This window comes from Scyliorhinus torazame, chromosome 9, assembly GCF_047496885.1.
Source record: "Scyliorhinus torazame isolate Kashiwa2021f chromosome 9, sScyTor2.1, whole genome shotgun sequence".
Lineage (NCBI taxonomy): Eukaryota > Metazoa > Chordata > Chondrichthyes > Carcharhiniformes > Scyliorhinidae > Scyliorhinus > Scyliorhinus torazame.
This window is the reverse complement of record NC_092715.1, coordinates 224,494,883-224,517,663: the sequence shown is the minus strand read 5'-3', so window position 1 is coordinate 224,517,663 and position 22,781 is coordinate 224,494,883. Positions and strand designations below refer to the sequence as shown.

Below are 22,781 nucleotides of genomic sequence, written 5' to 3'. Positions count from 1 at the left end.
ATCACAAGTAGGCTTACACTAACACTCCAGTGAGGTTACTGCGAAAGTCCCGAGTCGCCACATTCCGGCGCCTGTTCGGGTACACAGAGGGAGAATTCAGAATGTCCAAATTAACTAACAGCACGTCTTTCAGGACTTGTGGGAGGAAACCGGAGCCCCCGGCAGAAACCTATGCAGACACGAGGAGAACGTGCAGACTTCACACAGACAGTGACCCAAACCAGGGATCGAACCTGGGACCCTGGAGCTGTGAAGCAACAGTGCTACCCCTGTGCTACCATGCTGCCCACTAGATCTGGTTATTACAACAGGAGACAGAATTGAATAAGCAATAATAGGCAAATTAATGCAAGAATACTTGAGGTACAATTTTTGGGTGCAGCTGGTATCACAAAAGTATTACAAAGCAATTAACCACCCAAAGCAGCAATGCAAGGTCCACAAAATGACACATGACGAAGAGAATTCTGAGAAACTAGATGACGATACTGATGAAATTCAAACAAATTTTACTGGTTGCAAGGAGTTTTAGAACTGTTATGAACATGTTAGCCATGGACTTGTTTAACTGTGCAGTGAGAGATAGTACTTGCACTTCAACAGTATGTGGAACAAATTGGTTAAAATCTACCTTGATAGAATTAGTCACCACAAGGTTAAGGAATATAAAAGTGTTACTTGCATGGTTTGGTGACCTTTGAGGTCACTAAAATAAATAATTAATTTGCAAGTTAGTTGGAGTAACCCATTTTATTAGTAGTTTCTCGTAAGATACCCATCCTTTTGAGTAATCCTTCCATGAAAAAGGCACATGAGAAACTTGATATTGAGTTCAATGAAGCCATTATTTTTTAAGATGTCAGTGGATATGCAGTTTCTCTAGTTGGTACATTATTGCACCCTCTGAATAAAATCTGATGTTTCCCATCAGTGTTCGATAGCATAAATAATAACATCAGGTGATGAATCAAATTGGGCGGCACGGTGGCTGGCACTGCTGCCTCATAGCTCCAGGGACCCAGGTTCATTTCCGGCCTTGAGTGACTGTGGAGTTTACATGTTCTCCCTGTGTCTGCGTGAGATTCCTCTGGGTGCTCCAGTTTCTTCCCACTGTCCAAATATGTGTAAGTTAAGCGGATTGGCCATGCTAAATTGCCCCTTAGTATCCAAAGTTGTGCAGGTTAGTGGGATTATGTGGATAGGGTGGGGAAGTGGGCCGAGGTCAGGTGCTCTTTCAGAGGGTCAGTGCAGAGTCGATGGGCTGAATGGCCTCCTGCACTGTAGGAATTCTATGGTTCTATATTATAATCTACCATTAATAAATCTCACATTCCCCGCTTCTTTGAACAACACAATTATTTTTTTACCATTAGCTATATAAATTCTATATATTACATATAAATAATTGGAAAGCAAAATAAAATATTTGTTTTCCATTTCATCATTATAACTTCAGACACCCCTTTTCTAGCACATCTCACAATTTCGTGGAGCCGACATTCCTTTTTGTAAAAGCCTGATAATTGAATTGGTTACTATCATCAACCCATCAAATCTTCGAGATCTCTATTCTCTCTCATATTCCTTTTCAACTAGCTAGGTCTATTACTTTTCATTGAATAAATATTGTTCCATAGGGATCAGTTACCAACATAGCATTATGTGGGCAAACTTTGCTCAGATTGCCCCCTGTGTAGCATTTCCGCCAGCATATTGGATGAGTAAACCCCCATATTTATTACTTCTACTAATGCCAGGGTTTCATTACCCTTTATTATTTTCTTTACTTCCCAAGCTAATGGGCAACACTTATTATTCTTTCCCACCAAGTATATAATGAACCCTGCTGTATCTATCTGGAAGATCGGCATGTGAAATGTCATTAAAAATCGCTAACCACCTATCTTCTGGATAACCCTAGGCTGGAACTTGTGCATTTCTTGGAATTCAATTTCTTTAATATTTTATTTGCTCTCAGAACTTCCTCAACTGTAACTTGTTTCATTATCGTACTCCGTTCCAATATGCCATAACTCGTGTCCGGTCTAGTCTGGATGTACAACCAGTTCAACTGTGCAATCAAACACCTTAATTGGTCTATTTCTTCCTTGGGTGCAGGACTTAATCTGTGCTTAATACTTTGTTGACCTCTGAAGTCAGCCACCATGGAAACCTCTATCCTTTGCTTTACTTCACAGTTGTCTGTATTTGAGATGAAAGTAGTAGAAAATGACTGTCTTCCCAAAAACTTATTTAGGGCAGCAGCTACAGCAAGTGGCTCTAACAGCAAGCGTTTGCCATGGAATTGAACCACTGTCAATACCAAAAATCTATCGACATGATAAATGCACGCACAATAGAGTAACTTAAATACCAATACAGATTGAGATGTCAAGGTTAAACTTTTTCAGTCTTTTATATCACTATCAAAATCCATAATATATTCCTTCATCGATCGATCATTTGTTTTCCTAATTCTATGAAAGGTTGACGATGCTTCATATCCTTTTGGCAAAACCTATCCAAAAACTGTAATAGAAGAGTTAATCCTTATTCTGTATCCAGGGCATCCACATCCGATTCTGAAAATATTTTATTCCAAATTGTACCTTTTGCTGGTAATGACAAAGACATACCTTGTTTCTTCGGTCCAACAAAGTAACTGGTGTCCATATCTCAACTTCAGTTTTCCATTGCTGATATGGTTCTGCCTCTAGGGAATAAAATGGTGGTTAGTCAATGTAGTGATCTCTGTATGTAGTAATACATGATCAAGTAATGTTAAGCAAGTACATGCAAATGATCACTAGATGGCCACACTGCCAAGATCTATCAAAAGGTTTTCCCGCTCTTTCTTGGAAGAGTGTGTGTTCGGAGTGTGGAGAGTACAGCAGGGAAACAGTTCGAGAGAAGAAGTTAACAGATCTTAGTATATAGCATTATCTTATTTAATAGTCTAATCTATAGTTATTTGTTTGTTTACTAGTTCAGTGTTGAAGTAAAAAGAACTCACTAGTTTATTTCATATTACTCATTAAATTATTTTGTCATCACTGAAAGACTACATCTATATTTCAATAACTCGACTAGACAAAAAGAGAGATATATATATATATTACAAAATCGTAATATAGCAGTCAAAGCCTGAGCTTTTGCAATGTCCTTCTGCCAATCTACAACTGAAATAGTTAGCAGCAGTCCTTTTCTGAGTATAGAGACAAAATCTTCTTATTCAGCAGTCAATACTCTGCTACCATGCTAGAAACTTGCACAGAAAATAGAAGCAGGAGGAGGCCATTCGAGCCTGCTCAACCATTTATTTTGAAATTACACAATGTTTTCGGCTCAACTACTTTTTCTGGGAGTGAATTTCACAGATTCACCACTCTCTCTGGGTGAAGAAATTTCTCCTTATCTCAGTCCTAAAGGGATTACCCCCTTATCCTCAAATATGACATCTAATTCTGGACTCCCCCACCATCGGGAACATTCTTTCTGAATCCTGATAGAATTTTACAAGTTTTTATGAGATCCCCTCTCAGTCTTCTAAATTCAAATTAATATAATCCTAACCGACTTAGACTCTCCCCATATGACATTCCCGCCATCCCAGGAATCAGCCTGATAAACCTGGTCTGCACTCCCCTCATAGCAAAAACATCCTTCATCAAATAAGGATACCAAAACTGCACATAATACTCCAGGTGTGGCCTCACCAATGCCCTATACAATTGCAGTAAAACATCCCTATTCCTGTACTCAAATCCTCTCACAATGAAGGCCAACATACCATTTGCCTCCTTTACTGCTTGTTGTAGCTGTGCACTTATTTTAGCGACTGATGCACCAAAGTCTCGCTCAGTATCCATGTCTCTCAATTTACACCCATTCACATGATAACTGGCCTTCCTATTAATTGGCCTTCCTATTTTTGCTACCAAAGTTGATAACCTCATGTTTACCCACATTATGCTGCATCTGTCATGCATATGCTCATTCACTTAGTCTGTCCAAATCCCGCTGAAACATCTCTGCATCCTCCTCACAGCTCACCCCCCCACTCAACTTTGTATCATCTACAAATTTGGATGTATACTGTATTTAGTTCCCTCATCCAAATCATTAATATATAATGTAAACAGTTGGGGTCCTGGCACAAATCCCTGCGATACCCCACTAGTCACTGCCTGCCAATCAGAAAAAGAACCATTTATTCCAACTTTTTGCTTCCTGTCTGCTAACCAGCTTTCTATCTATCTCAACCCGTAGTGAGGCAGGTTGGAATCACGGAGGGAGTTGCAAGTGTGGGGCCGGTGTTGATGGTGCAGAGAGGGTGGACATGGGAGTGGGTTGTCCGCCGGTGGGGGTGGGACAGGGTGTTGGTGCTGCCATCGGCCAGGCCCCTTGGTCGATGAACCTGGAGGTGATTTTAGAGTGTCGCATGTGCGGAGGCCCTAGCGCGCACGTGGTGCGACCTCCTGTGCCTGCCCGGCTCCATGTCCTGGACCTCCTCCACATCGTCCTTGTCGGATGAGGCCTGGCTTTCATTTCCCCTCCTCCAGCACGTCGCCCCTCTGCTGCACAATGTTGTGCAGGACGTAGCAAGCCACAACGATGAGGGAAATTCGACCAGTGCTTTACTGGAAGGCCCATCTAGAGCAATCCAAGCACCTAATTGGTTCTTCAGGATGCTAATGCAATGCTTGATCACGGCCCAGGTTACAGGATGGACATTATTGTAGGCGTCATCAGCCACGAACGCAGCAGATGACCCCTGTCACCCAAGAGGCTTGAATGTGTCGAGAACCATAGAGTGTGCCAGGGTGAAGCAGTCGTGCACACTGCCCAGGTATCAGGCACAGACATGCATGATGTGCAGCTCATGGTCACACACCAGCTGCACGTTCATGGAGTGGTAACCGTTTCGGTTTGTGAAGGCCACCCTCTCGGGCGCCGGTACTCGTAGGGGGACCAACATTTCATCGATCACCCCCTGGCCTAGGGGCATCCCACTGAAGGCAGTGAACCCCGCTGCCCGGGAAACCTGGTGCTCTCCGTCCACATTGAAGCTGATATATTGTGCTGACCGGGCTTATAGAGCCTCCATGACGGCACAGATGCACCTGTGCACTGAGATCACCTTGAAGGCCACTGGGAGCGGGTGTCTTTCCCCCCTGCTGCCCATCCACCATCATATCCTCCAGGCTTCCAGGAGCTCCATGATCTGGCAGATATATATAATAATAATCATTATTATTGTCACAAGTAGGCTTAAATTAACACTGCAATGAAGATACTATGAAAATCCCCTAGTCACCACACCCTGGCGTCTCTTCGGGTACACAGAAGGAGAATTCAGAATGTCCAATTCACCTAACAAGCAGGTCTTTCGGGACTTGTGGAAAGAAACCGGAGCACCCGGAGGAAACCCACACAGACAAGGGGAGAACATGCAGACTCTGCACAGACAGTGACCCAAGCGCGAATCGAACCTGGGACCCTGGCGCTGTGAAGTAACAGTGCTAACCACAGTGCTACCGTGCCGCCTAACCATGTGCCATATGCTATGCCATATGATCCCCCTGCTCGCTGGAGTCTTCAACAACACACCCAGTCTGGCAGATCCTCAAATAACAGGCGCTACCTGTACAGAGGGTTCCTAATTCGGCACCTCCTTCCCACCCCTTCCTTGGCCTGTTGGGCGGTTTTGACCTATCCACTGGCTGGCTCCTGTTCCTCTGGGACACGCTGCAGGGCCCTCTCTGAGCAGCTCCTGCTTGTACAGCCTCCGTGCATCCCCTAGGGCTGCAGCGGCAAGGCAGATGCCAACCATTCCTGGTTGGATTCCAAAATCCGTTGTCTGCTGGGCGTGAAAGGCAGACGTGTTAGCATGGTGTGTACCCCCGTGCCCAACCAGGTCCACTGGGCTACACGGTGGCCCCGGCCTATACTGCCCATGCCCCTGTATGTCCCCCACCTCCGGCCATTCCATGGGGGACCTCTAGTTCTGGCATAAATCCCTGCCGGCAGGTGGCTGGCACTACCCATGTCAGCAGTACACCTTTTGGTTGCTGTCCGGCACCCTCCTGCAGGAGCTACTGAAGGTGTCTGTCCTCGTTGGATGAGCAACATGATCCCTCACGGGCAGTGTGGTGCCCAGTTGTTGGGAGGTGGAACATCCATACACCCATATGGCTGGTGTCGCTTTGCTTAACCACGGGCCATGGTGACCGGTCAGTGGAATGCGCAGCAAGATGGCTGCCTTGCAAGCTGCGACAACGGGGATCCGTGCCAGGACACGCTGGTCCCGGGGGAACATCCCAACCCCATGGCCTCTCCCCTGGTCACCCCCTCTACTCCCCTGACACTGGCAGATGCCTTCCTAACCCCAGTCATCACTGCCGGCAGCCCATGGCTGCGCCATTGGGAACTGCACTATCTAGTCTCTCTCTCCCTCAGCAGCCACAGCGCATGTTTCGTGATTTTAAAAACCACAAGTGAATCTCGCCATCGATCATTCTTCCTGGCAGAGGTTGAGCATCGCGGAGGGCCCGGAGAAAACCGGGACCAGCCCGTTAATGATATGCCAATGGCATTTACTGTATGTGCGGCATAGAATGCATTCACGCCACTGTCAAGGCACCGGAGCATGGCATTTCATTGGGTGCCCGACGCCAGCCTTGATTTTGGGCTGACATATGGGGCGGGATTCTCTGACCCTCCGCCGGGTGGGAGAATCCCCGTGGGGCGGGGTGAATCCTGCCCAGCCTCCGGCAGCCATATTCGCTGGCGCCGTTATTCGGGCGGGGGCGGGATTCCCGGCACGCGGTCGGGGGCCGTTGGCAGTGGCCCCCCTGGCTCTTCTCCGGGCCCCGATGGGCCGAGCGGCTGTCCATTTTTGGCCAGTCCCGCCGGCATGGGTTACTCAGGTCCCACACAGCGGGGCCTGGAAGGTGAGTATGTGCGGTGGGGGGGGGGGGGGGGTTGCGGGTGGATCCGACCCCGGGGGTGGCCCCCATGGTGGCCTAGCCCGCAATCGGGGCCCACCGATCTGCGGGCGGGCTTGTTCTGTGGGGGCACTTCTTTCTTCCGCGCCAGCCATGGCGGAGCCCTAGAGATGTGGCAAAATACGCCGGTAATTCTGCGCATGCGCGGAATCATGCTGGCCGCTCCGCGCGTGCACGAGATCACGTCGACCCTTTGCCGCATGCGCAAACTCAGCCCGTCCCTTCGGCGCCGGATGGTGCGGCGCTAACCCCTCCGGCGTCCACCTAGCCCCCGAAAATGCAGAGAATGTGGTCATGCACAAGAATTATACGGAATATAGTATACATGTTGAATATTATGTTATTTGTGGATATTCTGCACCACAAAGAGTGCGAAAACATTACAGATTAATTTTGCTGCCTTGAAAGAAATGATGATGAGAAAGGAAATCTTTAAAGTTAGTTAAATATAGCTACGTAAGTAAAAAACGTAAAGAGCATCAACTTTTTACAATCGATTGTTTTACAAAAAGGAATGCATGTGAAGGATCTCTGTGTCTATTCGGAACCCTGGATATCCTTCCTTCTCCGTTCCCAAATAACAGAGATCAAATCTGTGCTTTTTGGCAAAGTCCCCTGGAACTTTATTAGTCAGCTGTAGTGCCCACTGGTAACTTTACTTTCAATTCAACATTAAGAGAAATTCCGACTAGCCTTTTAGCAAGCTAGTCAGATTGATCGTATTTTGCGAATACAGTAGTTGAGTTTTCATTCAATTACAGATCATGGTAATTCTTCAAATCATTATACACAGTATAAAATGACTGAATGATTTAAACAAAAGAAAGATGCTGATTTAGCAAAAGTAAGCAAGGAAATAGGTTTTAGAAAAAGGTAGATTGATTCCAGAATGGGTTTTTTCATCCTGGGTAAGTTATTCTTAAGGAGATTATTATCTTCAGATCTCGCCTTATTTTTTTAATCTCTGATTGGCTTTAACTAATTTATAATTCACTCAATTCGACCAAACTGTCTGTCTATCAGTTTTAAGAGATATATGTATTTAAATATCTTGGTGCGACTTTCCCATCCACCTGCAATTAATTAGAAAAACACAGTTTTTGCTGAGAAATCATGGGCGAAATTCTCCTACCCGCCCCGCCACATTTCTGCCCCGACCGGCCTGCGGGAGTCTCCGTAACACCGGCCAGTCAATGGGGTTTCCCATTGTGGGGCAGCCCCACGCCGTCGGGAAACCCCCGGGCGCCGGCAAAACGGAGACTCCCGCCGGCGGAGAATGACACCCAAGATCTCTAGACTGGCTGTTTCCATAGAAACGGAACTACTCGTACTGGACAACAATGGGGCCTTTTAGCTAGTTGACGTCAAGGACCTCGCAGTTTCAAGCGGCTTGAAAAATGTAAAACCTGAGAAAGAAATTACAGAAATTAAAGAGTGTTATCTGGATTAACCCTCAGTGGATTCACAGCTAGTGTTGCACTGAAGTAATGCTTAATATGATTATAGTTAACTTATTCTTAATGAGTTCTCAATTAAACCTCTTATATCTGACTAGAATAGTCAATTTCTATCAGCATGTTAAAAAAAAAAGTAGGTGGTGCCCATAAGGAAGGTCGTCTCATAATATGCTTTGTATAGAATACAATGATTTTTGATTTAATTTCTTTAGAAATTTTGGTTGTACAGATTAAATAGAGAGAAGGGAATCTGCTAATAGTATAATAATTGCCTTTAATTGTATGCAGGTGGTGGACATTAATTTGGCATTCACTTGAGCTCCCAGAAATACACACAGGCTGAAACTGTGCCTGCAATGTTTAATCTGTGAATAGATATAAAAATGGGTAAAAATTAATCCCAAATCTTTCACCTACTGACTTTCTGGAATAAAACACAGGTGCCAGACAATGATCATCTCCAGCTGGAGACAATCCAAGCATCTCTCCTTCATATTCAACATATAACAGTTGCCGAAACCCTCAGTCAGTTTCTTGGAGGTTACAAGTGACCAGTAATTTAACTGGAGCAGCTATATAAATAATGCATCTACAAGAATGGTCAGAGGATGAGCATTAACTTACCTGTTGACCCCCAAAAGCCTCTCAAAGAGGCGCAATTGAAGAGTATGGCGGAATCCTCAGTTACCTAAATGACAGCAGCTCCAAAAATGCTTGAGAAGCTCAACACCATCTAGGACAAGACAGCTTGCTTGATCAGCACCCCCGTCCGTTCCCTTACACGTTCACTCCCTCCACAGCAAGTTACAGCGGCAGCAGTGCATCTCCAAAACACACATAGAACAGAATGGCCAGCAGGCTCTTGGAAATAGCTCCCATCTAACTCCCACAGCATCCTGACCTGAAAATAAATCGCCATTCCTTCACTATTTCTGGGGCAAACCCACAAAATCCCTTCCTAACAGCACTGTGGGTGCATCTAACCCACCAGGACTGCAGTTGTTGAGGAATAAGGCTCACCACTACCTTCTCAAGGCCAATTGGAGATGGGCAATAAATACTGAACTTGCAAATGTTGCCCACTTCCATTAATAATTTAAAAAAAAGATTTGATGGAGCATCTTAAGAGAGGGGATAGAGCTAGAGAGACTTAGAGGAATGGAGAGGGAATTCCACAACTTGAACAGAAGAGGAACAGCCATTCAAAGTTGATGAGTGATTTGATTTGCCTTGTGTGAAAATGACAATACTGTACGTTGGTCAACAATGAAAAGATAGGGAAAGGTCAAAACAGTTTGAGCCATTTTTAATCTTTGTTCGAAAAACCTTCTTTTAGCATGAAAGTACTTGTGTGCAATGAACTTCTTTTTATTACTGAGGACTTTTGAGGACATGAGTTTAATTGAGGTATAACTGTACACTGGATTCATATCATTGAATGGCTACAGCAGAGAGGAAGCCGCTCAGTTAATTATGCCATTTCCAGTTCTCTGTAAGAGCAACTCAGCCAACCCTATGCCCCCAGCCTTAGCTCTGCATTTTTTTCTTTTCTTGAGTGTTCTAATTCCCTTTTGAAAGCCACAATTGAATCTGCCTCCTCCACACTCACCGGCAGTGCATTTAAAATCCTGATCACTCACTGCTAAAAAGCCTCTACATTGTCACTGTTTGTTCTTTCGCCAATTGACCTTAAGTCCTCTGATTTTCAACCCTGTTGGTTCTTTTCCAGCACTTCCTGTTTTTATTTCAGATTTCCAGTATCCACAGTACTTTGCTTTGCTTTAAATGACCTCTAGGAGTCTATCACTGTTCCCCTCACAGTTCACAACTTTTGTGTCATCTGCAACTCTTGATATTTTGCCCTATACACCCAAATCTGAGCCCTGGGGAACACCTTTCTCCAGTCTGGAAAACAACTGTGAACGCTACTCTTCGATTCCTGTCACTCGACCAACTTCACATGTGCTGCCACATTCCCTTAATTCGACCCTGAGGTTTGCTAAATTTCTTACATTTGGCCTGATTTACATCCCTTCTGGCAAGAGTCAAATTGGGAAAAAGTAATGAAGATAATTATCATGTCTTAAATCAAATGAATTTGAGGATTAGTTAACTTGAAATTTATTTACCATGAGCAGATTTTTTTTTGTAATGTATGCTCATAGTAATTTTGCACGGAAATTAAAAATCAATCCCTTGGACTGATTATAAATTTTAAATAAGGACTGAACATCTCTGCCTGTCATTAGTTTAAGTGCACTTTTTAAATCAGAGTTTCTGGTTCAAAAGCTCTGCGGCTCTCAAAAGTCTTAAAGTTTTAACGGTCTGCAGTCCCATTTCTCAATCAGTGAATGAGATTACGCTGATTGTTTTTGATTTTAATCTTAGAAAATTGGAATTCATTTTCTGGTTCTCTGCTGTCTTATAATTATATTTCAAAAGCTTTTTGCAACTCATTTTCTTATGTATTTTTGTTTCTTCCTAAGCTTCTTGACCTTTTATCCTCTTTCTCCAATCCCAGTTAGTGCTCTTTGGCCAAGCTTCCAGGCTGCCACGCTTAAGACAGAAGATAGTTATCAGAGCATAGGGACTCATTGTTCAATGTTCCCTCTCTTTTGCTGCATCTTGATTGCATGTGAGACTGCAAATTTGATGCATGGTGGATAGAAAGTACAAACCAGTATCTTTCCATACCAAGCAAAAGGCACTTGGAATCTCCAAGGTCCTCCTGATAATCTGAACTCAAAACATTTTGCAAATATAGTTTCCAGTCTTGCACTTTTAAAACTCAACTTTCAGTAAACATTTTGTGCTCCCATGAACTTGCAGTTGCGAAAATGACAGTAGTCCTCAATTTGGCAATGAAATATTTGTCAGCATAAACAGGTGAGACTGCAGATTCAAAAGTGGTCAGCAGTGTGTACTCCCACTCTGCCACTGACTGGAAGATCTGGGTCATAGAATTTATATATAGATGTTGGCCACTCAGCCAAACTGGTTTATGCCAACTCCAGTCGTCTTTGTCTAACCCTAAAAGGGTGATTTTAAAATTCCTTTCTTCAATTGTAATTATCTGGGTTCTCCTTAAATTACCTAATGTGTTTTGTATATTGGTTTGAGAAAGGAGCGTGGACCAGGACCAGTGCACAACCAAATGGTCCAGGACCAGTACACAACCAAACAACATTAAGGAACAGTTATTTTCTCTCAGTAAATAACAAAATATTTTGATTGTGTTGCAAGCATTAGAAAAATCAGACAAGAACAGTATGTCTGACCGTCTAGACGTCCCTCAACACTGCAGTGGATTATTAGACTGGATTATGTGCTCACCTCCTGGAATGGGCCTTGATTCTACAAACCTCTAATCCATGGATGAAATGTTACCAACTGAGCAAAACATATATCCCATAACAGGGATTGTCTTAGAATCTTCTTATAGCTCATCCGTTTAGCTTTTTGCCATTTCACTTGATTTATTTCACACGCATCTGTTATTACTTCTGGTTTCAGTAGCTTTTTTGCTATTGGAAGAATATTTTGGTGTGACATTAGTGTTTGGATTGGACTACTTTCCATGCACTTAGTTGGTGTTTCTGCACTGAAGGATTACCTTGTATACATCTGTGTTAGATTGCTTACTTTCTTGATGAGCCCTTGACAATTCTCTCTGCAGCATCAGCCTTTTTTTTTTGACTGCAGATAATGCGGAGATGATGGATCGTGTTGAATTTCCCAATCCCTTGTGAAGCAGCTCAATTCTTCACTCATGAACTGAGGGCCATTTTTGTTCCTCAAAATGCCTGGAATTTTGCACTGCTGCCTCACGGCGCCAAGGACCCGGGTTCAATACCTGTCCGAGTCATTGTCCATGTAGAGTTTGAACATTCTCCCCATGTCTGCGTGGGTCTCTTCCCCCCCCCCCCCCCCCCCCCCCAACCCAAAGGTGATCAGGATAGGAGGATTGGCCGGGCTAAATTGCCCCTTAATTTAAAAAAAAAATGCCTGGAATGCAACAGTGTATGAAGTGTGCTTTCAGGCACTTGGGAAATCTCACTGGTAGTCATTGAAGTCAACTGTTCTAACTCCCAGTAGTCAATCGCTGTGATAAGGTAATCGATTCCTACCAGAATGAAGTGATTTACACCCGTTTCATCCGTGGTCGGTCTGTGATGTCATGCGTCATTAGGGACTGTCTAGCTTGTTTAGCTTGCTACTTGTTACAAGCACCACTCAGACTGATGTGATCCTTAATTTCATTGATCATGTTTGGCCAGTTGAACACTTCTCTTGCCTTCCTTAGACTCGACTCAATTTCTTGATGGTTTGAATGAATACTCTTTGGCATTTCTCCTCTCATCTCCTACGGATGATGGCTCTATTCCCTTCATAAAAGATGCGATCTTGGGCTGTCAATTCATCTCAGTATGTCCAATATGCTTTTGTGACCACAGTTATGTTCTTGATGCTCTCGTGTCATCCTTACATCATTACTTCTTGCAGCACTTGAAAGAATGCATCTTGTTGGGTAGTTTGCTTGATTTGAACAAGGTGCTTGTCTATCAGATTCAATGTTTCTGCTGGGTTGATAACTTCCAGAGAATATTGAGCTGCTGTGTCATGTTGAAACTGGAAACTTTCACATTCTGCTTCAGGATTCTCAACTTACTTCATAGGGAATGCTGCTCTTGACAGCATTCAGCAAAGTTCATCTGTTTTCCTTGTTTGTATGTCACTTCCAGGTGATATCTCTTGTCAGCGAAGTAACATCCTTTATAGATGCTTTGGAGCAGCTAGCAGCAATTTGAAGAAAATGCTTTGAAGTCATTTGTGGTTGGATGCCACTGTCATTTTGTCTATCCCAATCAGGTATTGATGAAAATGCTCACAAGCAAAGACAATAGCTAGGCACTCTTTCTTGATCTGAGCATCGCATTATTCAGTTTGGGCCAATAGTCTGGATGCAACTGGTTGTCCTTGCTGCATTAGGATTGCTACATGACCTGTCTCACTGGCATCACACCACAAGGTGAATACTTCATTGACATCGTAGTACTTCATCACTAGTTGTTTGATTTTATTGATTGCTGCTTCTTGTTCTGTGCCCCAATACCACTGCACACCCTTGGCAGTGAACTTGTGTAATGGTTCACACCCTGACGACAAGTTAGGCTAACATTTTGCTAAATCGGCCATGATTCCAACAAATTGTTGCACTGCTTTCACATCTATTAGTAACTGCATAGCCGCTACAGGGCTCCCTTTTTCAGGATCCAGACGAAGACCTTCTGCTCTCAGTACTTGACTCATGTACTTGACTTCAAGCATCTTCAAGTACCATTTAGTTCTTGTTCAGCTTCAGGTTCATCTGGCGAGTTCCCTTTAGCAGTTGCACTAGATTCTGATTGTGGTCAGCATTAGCTTCTTCCATTACTTTTCCACATCCGTAGATTAGCAGGTCATATACAATGGCCTCCACTCCGAGAAGATTATGGACTATCTGATGCTGTTTGCATTGACATTCTTCTGGAGCCATGGAAATGCCAAACAACATGTAAAAGCAACTGAATCTCCTGAAAAATTTGCAGAACGTCATGAGAAAATTTCTGCTTTCATCCAGCTTCACTTGCCAGAAACCATAATTCGCATCTAGGACAGGTAAAGATCTTTACCTTGGCATGTTGTGGCAGAATTCCTTTGATGGTTGACATGGAGTAGTGCGATGTCTTCAATGCTTTATTTAGATCTTTTGGGTCTGTACATTCTCTCAACTTTCCCAATTGTTTCACTGCAACCTCGCTGCTAATCCTGTTTGTCGGAGTTGTTATTTTCTTGATTACTCCCTTCTTCTCCAGCTTTGCCTTCTTGTTTTTTTTCAGCTAACCTGAGTGTAGCTGGAGCTCCACGTGCCAGATGCTAAATTGGTCTGCCACTTTCATCGACTTTGTGATGATATTCACCAGATAGACATCCGAGGGCAACATGGTAGCACAAGTGGATAGCACTGTGGTTTCACAGCGCCAGGGTCCCAGGTTCGATTCCCCGCTGGGTCACTGGCTGTGCGGAGTCTGCACGTTCTCCCCGTGTCTGCGTGGGTTTCCTCCAGGTACTCTGGTTTCCTCCCACAGTCCAAAAATGTGCAGGTTAGGTGGATTGGCCATGCTAAATTTCCACTTAGTATCCAAAAGGTTAGGTTAGCTTACTGGGTTACAGGGAGAGGGTGGAGGCGAGGGCTTAAATAGGGTGCTCATTCCAAGGACCAAATGGCCGCCTTCTGCACTGTAAAATTCTATGAAGTGTATGAATATGCAGGTTTGCTAAAAGGTGATCCCGCCCACCGTGGAAGGGGTTGACATCACAACGTCTCGTGAGATCACGTTAGATCTCGTGAGGCGTTGCAAGCCAGGCAGATCCCCGGAGCGGGGTCTCACGGCTTTTATCGGCCACGTTGCGCCGCGGCGAGCTGCTTTTTGGGCGCAGCATGGCTGTTGGATCGAGCCCTAAGTTGCTTACAGAGAAGGGAAATCTGCAGCTTTTATTTTTAATTGTCAGTCTTCATACAAAGGGTGGAATGTTTAGAAAAAGATTTGAATGAGTGATGCACGATCAATGACTACTAAAGCAAAATTGTAGTCCAACTGAAGGCTTTAATAAGCTAGATGTTTCCCCCAGCAGCTCAGGCACAGAAAGAAGGCTGCTGGGGCGGCACGGGCTCTTATACCCCGCCTTGCAGGGTGGAGCTACCATACAGCTTGACCAATGGGAAACATACAGGGCGCTATTCTCCCCCCCCCCCCCACGCCGGGTGGGAGAATCGCCAGAGCGCCGCGCGAATCGCGCCACGCTGCCCCATCCCCCGGAAACCAGCGGCGCGCGATTCACACTGGGCCGCTCGGAAAACCGGCGAGCGGCCATTCTCCGGCCCTGATGGGCCAGGCGGCTGCTACGACACGACAGGTTCCCGACGGCGCCGTCTACGCCTGGTCGCTGCCGGCAGGAACTCTGCGGGAACGCTGAGGGGTGGGGGGGCTGTGGGAGAGGGAGGGGGGCTCCTTCACCGGGGTGGCCTCCGATGGGGTCTGGCCCGCGATCGGGACCCACTTATCGGCGGGCCGGCCTCTCCCACCCCGGGCCTACCTCCTTCCGCGCGGCCCCAGAACATCGCCGCCGTGTTGGTGAGGGGCCGACGTGCGTAAGACGTTCCCCACGCATGCGCAGGATGGCGCGGCCCCAACTGCGCATGCGTGGGTTGGCGCGGCACCCATTTGGCGCCGCGTAAGGACGCCGGAGTGGCGTGAACCATTCCAGCGCTGTGCTGGCCCCCTGTGGGGCCCAGAATAGGTTGTGTCCGGGCCTTGTTCGCGCTGTCGTGAAACGCGACGGCGTTCACGACGGCGCAAACACTTGGCCTCCATATCGGAGAATCGCCGCCACAATATCTACCAATGGTATTCTAGCATTACTAGGTACCATAATACCTCTACAAAGACTACCACATTCACCCCCTGTTAAAAAAGAGTCTGGCGGGGGTGGTGGCTTGGTATTACAACATGGTAACGTGGTAGAAGTTATAGTTATGGAGGTACCGTAATACTTCCGTACAGCGTTTTGTCTTATTGTAGTAACTAGTTACAATTTCACAATTAACTCTATACACTTTAAAATGAAGCAATCAGTCAATCGGGGGCCCTGGTCCTCTGTGATCGTCGAAGCTTTGGTGGTGACGCCGATGGAGGCTCGGGCGTCTGTGACTCCGGGAGCGTGGTCTCGATCTCTGTGGCAGCTTCAATACCCCTAGACGGCGCTGGTGGGGAAGCAGATTGACCTGGGAAGGGAGCGTCTGCAGGGAGCGTCGGTGGGCGGGGGGGCCTAGACGGGGCCGCCGGAAGAGCTGATCCTCCTGGGAGGGGGGCGGCTGTAAGGTGTACCGGTGGGAGGGAGGATGGGACTGGTGGCTGGGGTGTGCGTGGGGATCTGGCGGGCGCCAGGTCTCATAGAACATAGAACAATACAGCGCAGTACAGGCCCTTCGGCCCACGATGTTGCACCGAAACAAAAGCCTTCTAACCTACACTATGCCATTATCATCCATATGTTTATCCAATAAACTTTTAAATGCCCTCAATGTTGGCAAGTTCACTACTGTAGCAGGTAGGGCATTCCACGGCCTCACTACTCTTTGCGTAAAGAACCTACCTCTGACCTCTGTCCTATATCTATTACCCCTCAGTTTAAAGTTATGTCCCCTCGTGCCAGCCATATCCATCCGTGGGAGAAGGCTCTCTCTGTCCACCTTATCCAACCCCCTGATCATTTTGTATGCCTCTATTAAGTCTCCTCTTAACCTTCTTCTCTCCAACGAAAACAACCTCAAGTCCATCAGCCTTTCCTCATAAGATTTTCCCTCCATACCAGCCAACATCCTGGTAAATCTCCTCTGCACCCGCTCCAAAGCCTCCACGTCCTTCCTATAATGCGGTGACCAGAACTGTACGCAATACTCCAAATGCGGCCGTACCAGAGTTCCGTACAGCTGCAACATGACCTCCTGACTCCGGAACTCAATCCCTCTACCAATAAAGGCCAACACTCCATAGGCCTTCTTCACAACCCTATCAACCTGGGTGGCAACTTTCAGGGATCTATGTACATGGACACCTAGATCCCTCTGCTCATCCACACTTTCAAGAACTTTACCATTAGCCAAATATTCCGCATTCCTGTTATTCCTTCCAAAGTCTCGTAGGGAGACCGTATCTTGTCGGCCATTGGGGTACGCCACGTAGGCGTACTGGGGGTTAGCGTGGAGAAGATGGACCCTCTCGACCAACGGGTTCGACTTGTGCGCCCGCACATGTTTTCGGAGCAGGATGGGTCCGGTAGCTGCCAGCCAGGTCGGGAGCGAGGTCCCAGAGGAGGACTTCCTGGGGAAGACAAGGAGACGTTCGCGAGGTGTTTGGTTGGTCGTGGTACAAAGCAGTGACCGGATGGAGTGGTGGGCATCCGGGAGGACCTCCTGCCAGCGGGAGGCTGGGAGATTCCTGGACTGTAGGGCCAGTAGGACGGTCTTCCAGACCTTTCCGTTCTTCCTCTCTACCTGTCCGTTACCCCGGGGGTTGTAACTGGTCGTCCTGCTCGAGGCAATGCCCTAGCTGAGCAGGAATTGACGCAGTTCGTCACTCATAAAGGAGGACCCCCTATCACTATGTATGTAAGTGGGGAACCCGAACCGCGTAAAGATGCTATGGAGGGCCTTGATGACGGTGGTTGCGGTCATGTCGGGGCAGGGGATGGCGAATGGAAACCGTGAGTACTCGTCAATCACGTTCAGGAAGTACGTGTTGTGGTCGATGGAGGGGAGGGGGCCTTTGAAGTCCATACTGAGGCGTTCAAAGGGACGGGAAGCCTTTATCAGGTGCGCTTTCTCTGGCCTGTAGAAGTGCGCTTTGCACTCGGCGCAGATTTGGCAATTCCTGGTGGCTGTCCTCGATGGAGTAGGGCAGGTTGCGGGTCTTGATGAAGTGGAAGAAGCGAGTGACCCCCGGATGGCAGAGGTCCTTGTGGAGGGCTCGGAGGCGGTCCACTTGTGCGTTGGCACATGCCGGGACAGGGCATCAGGAGGCTCATTTAGCTTCCTGGGACGATACAAGATCTCGTAGTTATAGGTGGAGAGTTCGATCCTCCACCGCAAGATCTTATTGTTTTTTATATTGCCCCGCTGTGCATTATCGAACATGAAAGCGACCGACCGTTGGTCAGTGAGGAGAGTGAATCTCCTGCCGGCCAGGTAGTGCCTCCAATGTCGCACAGCTTCTACTATGGCTTGGGCCTCCTTTTCGACTGAGGAGTGGCGGATTTCGGAAGCATGGAGGGTACGTCAGACGCGTCGCTCTCGACCTGGAAGGGGAGGGACTCGTCGATGGCGTGCATCGTGGCCTTTGCAATGTCTGCTTTGATGCGGCTGAAGGCCTGGCGAGCCTCTATCGACAGGGGAAAAACTGTGGATTGGATCAGGGGATGGGCCTTGTCCACATAGTTGGGGACCCACTGGGCATAGTAAGAAAAAAAGCCTAGGCAGCGCTTCAGGGCCTTGGAGCAGCGAGGGAGGGGGAACTCCATAAGGGGGAGAATGCGTTCAGGGTCGGGGCCTATAACTCCATTTCGCACTACGTGGCTTGGCGATCGATGCTAAACACGCATTTACCCTTGTTATACGTAAGGTTAAGGATCTTTGCGGTCTGGAGGAATTTTCGGAGATTGGTGTCGTGGTAATGCTGGTCGTGGCCGCAGATGGTGACATTATCGAGATACGGGAATGTTGCCTGTAAATCGTACTGGTCAACCATTCGGTCCATCTCGCGCTGGAAGACCGAGACCCTGTTAGTGACACTGAAGGGAACCCTTAAGAAGTGGTACAGCCGCCCACCTGCCTCGAAGACAGTGTACTTGCGGTCACTAGTCTTTACCACCACTACTTGAGCTCTCCAGGGACTGTTGCTAGCTTCAATGACTCCTTCCCTCAGTAGCCGTTGGACCTCTGACCTAATAATAATCCGATCCTGGGCACTGTACCCTCTGCTCCTGGTGGCGTCGGGTTTGCAATCCGGGGTGAGGTTCGCAAACAGGGAAGGCGGATCGACCTTGAGGGTCGCGAGGCTTCAGACAGTGAGAGGGGGCATAGGGCCGCCGAATTTGAAAGTTAGACTTTGGAGGTTGCACTGGAAGTCTAACACTAGGAGTGAGGCCGCGCAGAGGTGGGGAAGGATGTAGAGCCTGTAATTTCTTAACTCCCTTCCCTGGACCGTGAGGTTTGCTACACTAAACCCCTTTATCTCTACTGAGTGGGAACTGGAGGCCAGGGAGATTTTTTGATTAATAGGGTGGACGGGGAGAAAACAGCGCCTTACCGTGTCAGGGTGTATGAAGCTCTCCGTGCTCCCAGAGTCGATTAAGCAGGACGTCTCGTGCCCGTTGATTAGTACCGTTGTTGTAGCATTTGAGAGTGTTCGTGGCCGGCACTAGTCCAGGGTCACCGAGGCTAATTGCGGCAGCAGTTGAATGTTCTCTTCGGGTGATGTGTGGTCAGCCGAGCTGGTGTCCTGGGAGTCCATCCAAGATGGTGGCGCCCATTGGTCGCACGTGGCCCTGGAGGAGGAAGGTGGCGGCGCACGCTGGCCGCACGGGGACCGTGGAGAGGATTGTGTTGGCAGTCCGCATTCGCCATCGGAGACTGCAGCGACCGCCCGGGCCTGGCATACTGCCACGAAGTGGCCCTTTTTACCGCATCCCTTGCAGGTGGATGCGCGGGCCGGACAGCGCTGTTGGGGGTGCTTGGCCTGCCCGCAAAAATAGCAGCGGGGCCCCCGGGGGTTGCCAGGCCGTCTTGCAGCACAAGCTTGTGGGGGGATGGGAGATGTCTCGGGGTCGGCCGCGGGGGGATTCCACGCTGCCCAGGGGGCTGCCGCGCGGTCAGGGACGTAAGCACGGGTGTTTCGGGAGGCCACATCCAGGGAGCCGGCAAGGGCCCGTGCCTTCTTGAGGCCTAGGGTGTCTTTCTCCAGCAATTGCTGGCGGATTTGGGAAGACAGCATACCTGCAACGAAAGCGTCCCGGATCATAAGTTCTGTGTGGTCACTCGCCAAAACTTGCGGGCAGCTGCAGTTTCTCCCCAACACCAGGAGCGCATGGTAGAATTCTTCCAGCGATTCCCCAGGGATTTGTCGCCTCGTCGCTAGCAGATGTCGGGCGTAGACCTGGCTTACCGGGTGAATATAATGTCCTTTTAGCTGCTCCATTGCTGCATTGAAGTCGTTCACGTCCTCGATGAGGGTGTAAGTTTCTGGGCTCACCCTCGAGTGCAGGACTTGCAATTTCTGTTCTCCCGTGGATGTGTTTTCGGCCGTTCCGAGATATTCGTTAAAACGTGCCAGTCTGTGCTTGAAGGTTGCCGCTGAGTTTGCCACGTGCGGGCTGCATTGCAGATACTCCGGCTTGATTCGGAGCTCCATACTTTTAAATCTAGCTTATTAAATTGATGCACGATCAATGACTACTAAAGCGAGGTTGTAGTCCAACTGAAGGCTTTAATAAGCTAGCTGTTTCCCCCAGCAGCTCAGGTACAGAAAGAAGGCTGCTGGGGTGGCACGGGCTCTTACACCCCACCTTGCAGGGCGGAGCTACCATACAGCTTGACCAATGGGAAACATACAATATCTACCAATGGTGTTCCATCATTACTAGGTACCATAATACCTCTACACAGTCTACCACAATGAGCATTACTGAACCATTCAAGAATCTTTTGTAAGAATATAAGAAATAAAGTCCCGGGGTAAAGTCCATTGAACCCGCTCCGCAATATCATACAATCAAAGCTGATCTATGGTATCAGTTGCATTTTCCATCCCCCTCCCCACACCACATACCACGATTTCCTGAGACACTAGAAAACTGATAGAGCAATGCGGGCATTGAAGTATTCATTTTGGAAACAATTTGTTTCTTTATCTGCAGACCCAGCACTTCAAATATATTTGGAACAGCAATTTTAAAACTACTTTGTATGAAGCTGTTGTATTACAAGATAGTCCAAGAACATACTCATTCTCCAAACTGCAGAGATTGCTTAGATACAGTTTAAAAACCATAGCTCAGATTCCCAGTGCTGAGGTTAATCCTTACTCTACTGAACTAGAGGATTATAGCCCTGTGTGCTGGAATGGAACCTCATCCTGTCAGTCCTTTCTGCCCAACAAACCATATTTTTTAATGACTGCCTTATCAGTCCAGCCCTGAAGCTCTTTCATTCATGTGCGGTAAGTTGTACACATAATGGTCGATTGAACTCCTTGTACTTCTAAAGAAATCTCTCTCTCACCCACCCCCTCATTCCGCCTTCGACCCACTTTAAAAATGAAACAGAAACAAATGGATGTGTCAGAAGTTTGACAGACATAGTACATTTTAAAGCTTTGTTAAAAATGACGGAATTACTTGTTTGCAACATGGATCTCTCCTTGGGTCAAATTTCTGCTGACAAATTTATCGGGTGTTTGAATAATCTGTTAATCTTCACTCCTTGGAATTTTAACCAACTGCTGATGTTCAGCGAGCCACAACTGCAAAGCCATTTGGTTTTCAGGTCTAAGAACTTCTCTGGACTTAAGTCAGTGCTGCATGGGCTTCTAATATTCAGGCTTGACAAATAGCTGTTCATTCCCTCGGCTAAAATGGTCAAAATTGATCAACATCGATTATAAACCAGCCATGGATAGTTTATAGTCACTGCATGGGTCAGTTGAGTTAAAATGGTGTCAGAACATTCAAAAGTGCCTTGCATTTGTCAATATTGTGTCATTTATACAACTTCCGTCTTAAGCATCCTATCAACCATTTTAATAGAAAATTGTGTCGCATAAGTAAAATTGTTTTTCATAAGTAATTCTCACCAGTTTTACAAAATAATTAAATGTTTCTGTTCCAGTGATGCTGGCTACATACCCTAAGCTGTCTGCTTCCTCTCACCTTTAATGTTTTTTTTACAGTAATGCCACACTGTTGATTACCATTAATCTGTTCTCTTTTCTCCTTCACTTCTTTCTTCCTTCTTCCAATGCCTAAGTAGAAGTGGAACAGAAAGGTAATAAAATACCTTAGAAATTAAACATTTACAATAGATGTCACGCAGTTACTTTTGTTTTAACATTTTGTATAAAAGTACTTTGCTCTTGATTTTGTTGTGTAGAGGTTTGTTTAGAGGTTTGTTTAACAAAGTATCGGTGCACCATCCTCCATTCTGCTGCTTGCTAACAGAACGTGCACATTTTATTTCACAACATACAATTTTTCTGCTTCATTAGAAGAGATCAGATCATAGAAGACTCTAATGTTTCCTTGCTTTTTCTCTTGCCCAAAAATAACCGACCCATATCATGCCTCTTCCATTTCATTTTTGTTCTTTGCATCCATTTAATGAAAGCTGTTATTTATGTTTTGTTTTTAAACTGTACGTTTTATTTCAAAGTAAGTCAATAGATAGTTATAATGAACTGACAATAACAATGAACACCCTAAACCACTATTCCATTTTATTTAAGAAAAAAAACATTTTTCAGTTTCTAGATATGAAAAGTAATTTATTCCGTTTTCTGAATATTTCTCAACTGTATTTAGGAATTTCAAATCTTTAATTGACCTTATATTTGTATATTTGTATGATTTTGTAAATCTGACTGGATAACATCTTTGCATTTAAATTAGTTGGTAGATCCTCAAGCAAATTTGAATACAAAGACCAATGGGTTGCACCAAATTTGAG

General features: G+C 46.4%; 2 protein-coding genes across 12 annotated transcripts in view; one reads left to right on the top strand and one right to left on the bottom strand.

Annotated features, from left to right (window-relative positions):
* Positions 1 to 22,781, top strand: part of LOC140429750 (adhesion G protein-coupled receptor L3-like) — a 1,506,492-nt gene that overhangs the window by 1,031,153 nt on the left and 452,558 nt on the right. The window lies entirely within an intron of this gene.
* Positions 1 to 22,781, bottom strand: part of LOC140429752 (uncharacterized) — a 191,063-nt gene that overhangs the window by 12,573 nt on the left and 155,709 nt on the right. For 2 of the 3 annotated variants that reach the window (XR_011949182.1, XR_011949183.1), the window contains 2 exons: positions 21,989 to 22,080; positions 2,637 to 2,713 (listed from right to left, as the gene is read on the bottom strand). Coding sequence is in view for 1 of the 3 variants with exons in the window: in XM_072517124.1 (XP_072373225.1) it covers positions 2,637 to 2,713 (77 nt within the window). In the remaining 2 variants the exon portion in view is untranslated. The remainder of the gene's footprint in view (positions 1 to 2,636; positions 2,714 to 21,988; positions 22,081 to 22,781) is intronic. The other variant, XM_072517124.1, reaches the window with a different exon arrangement.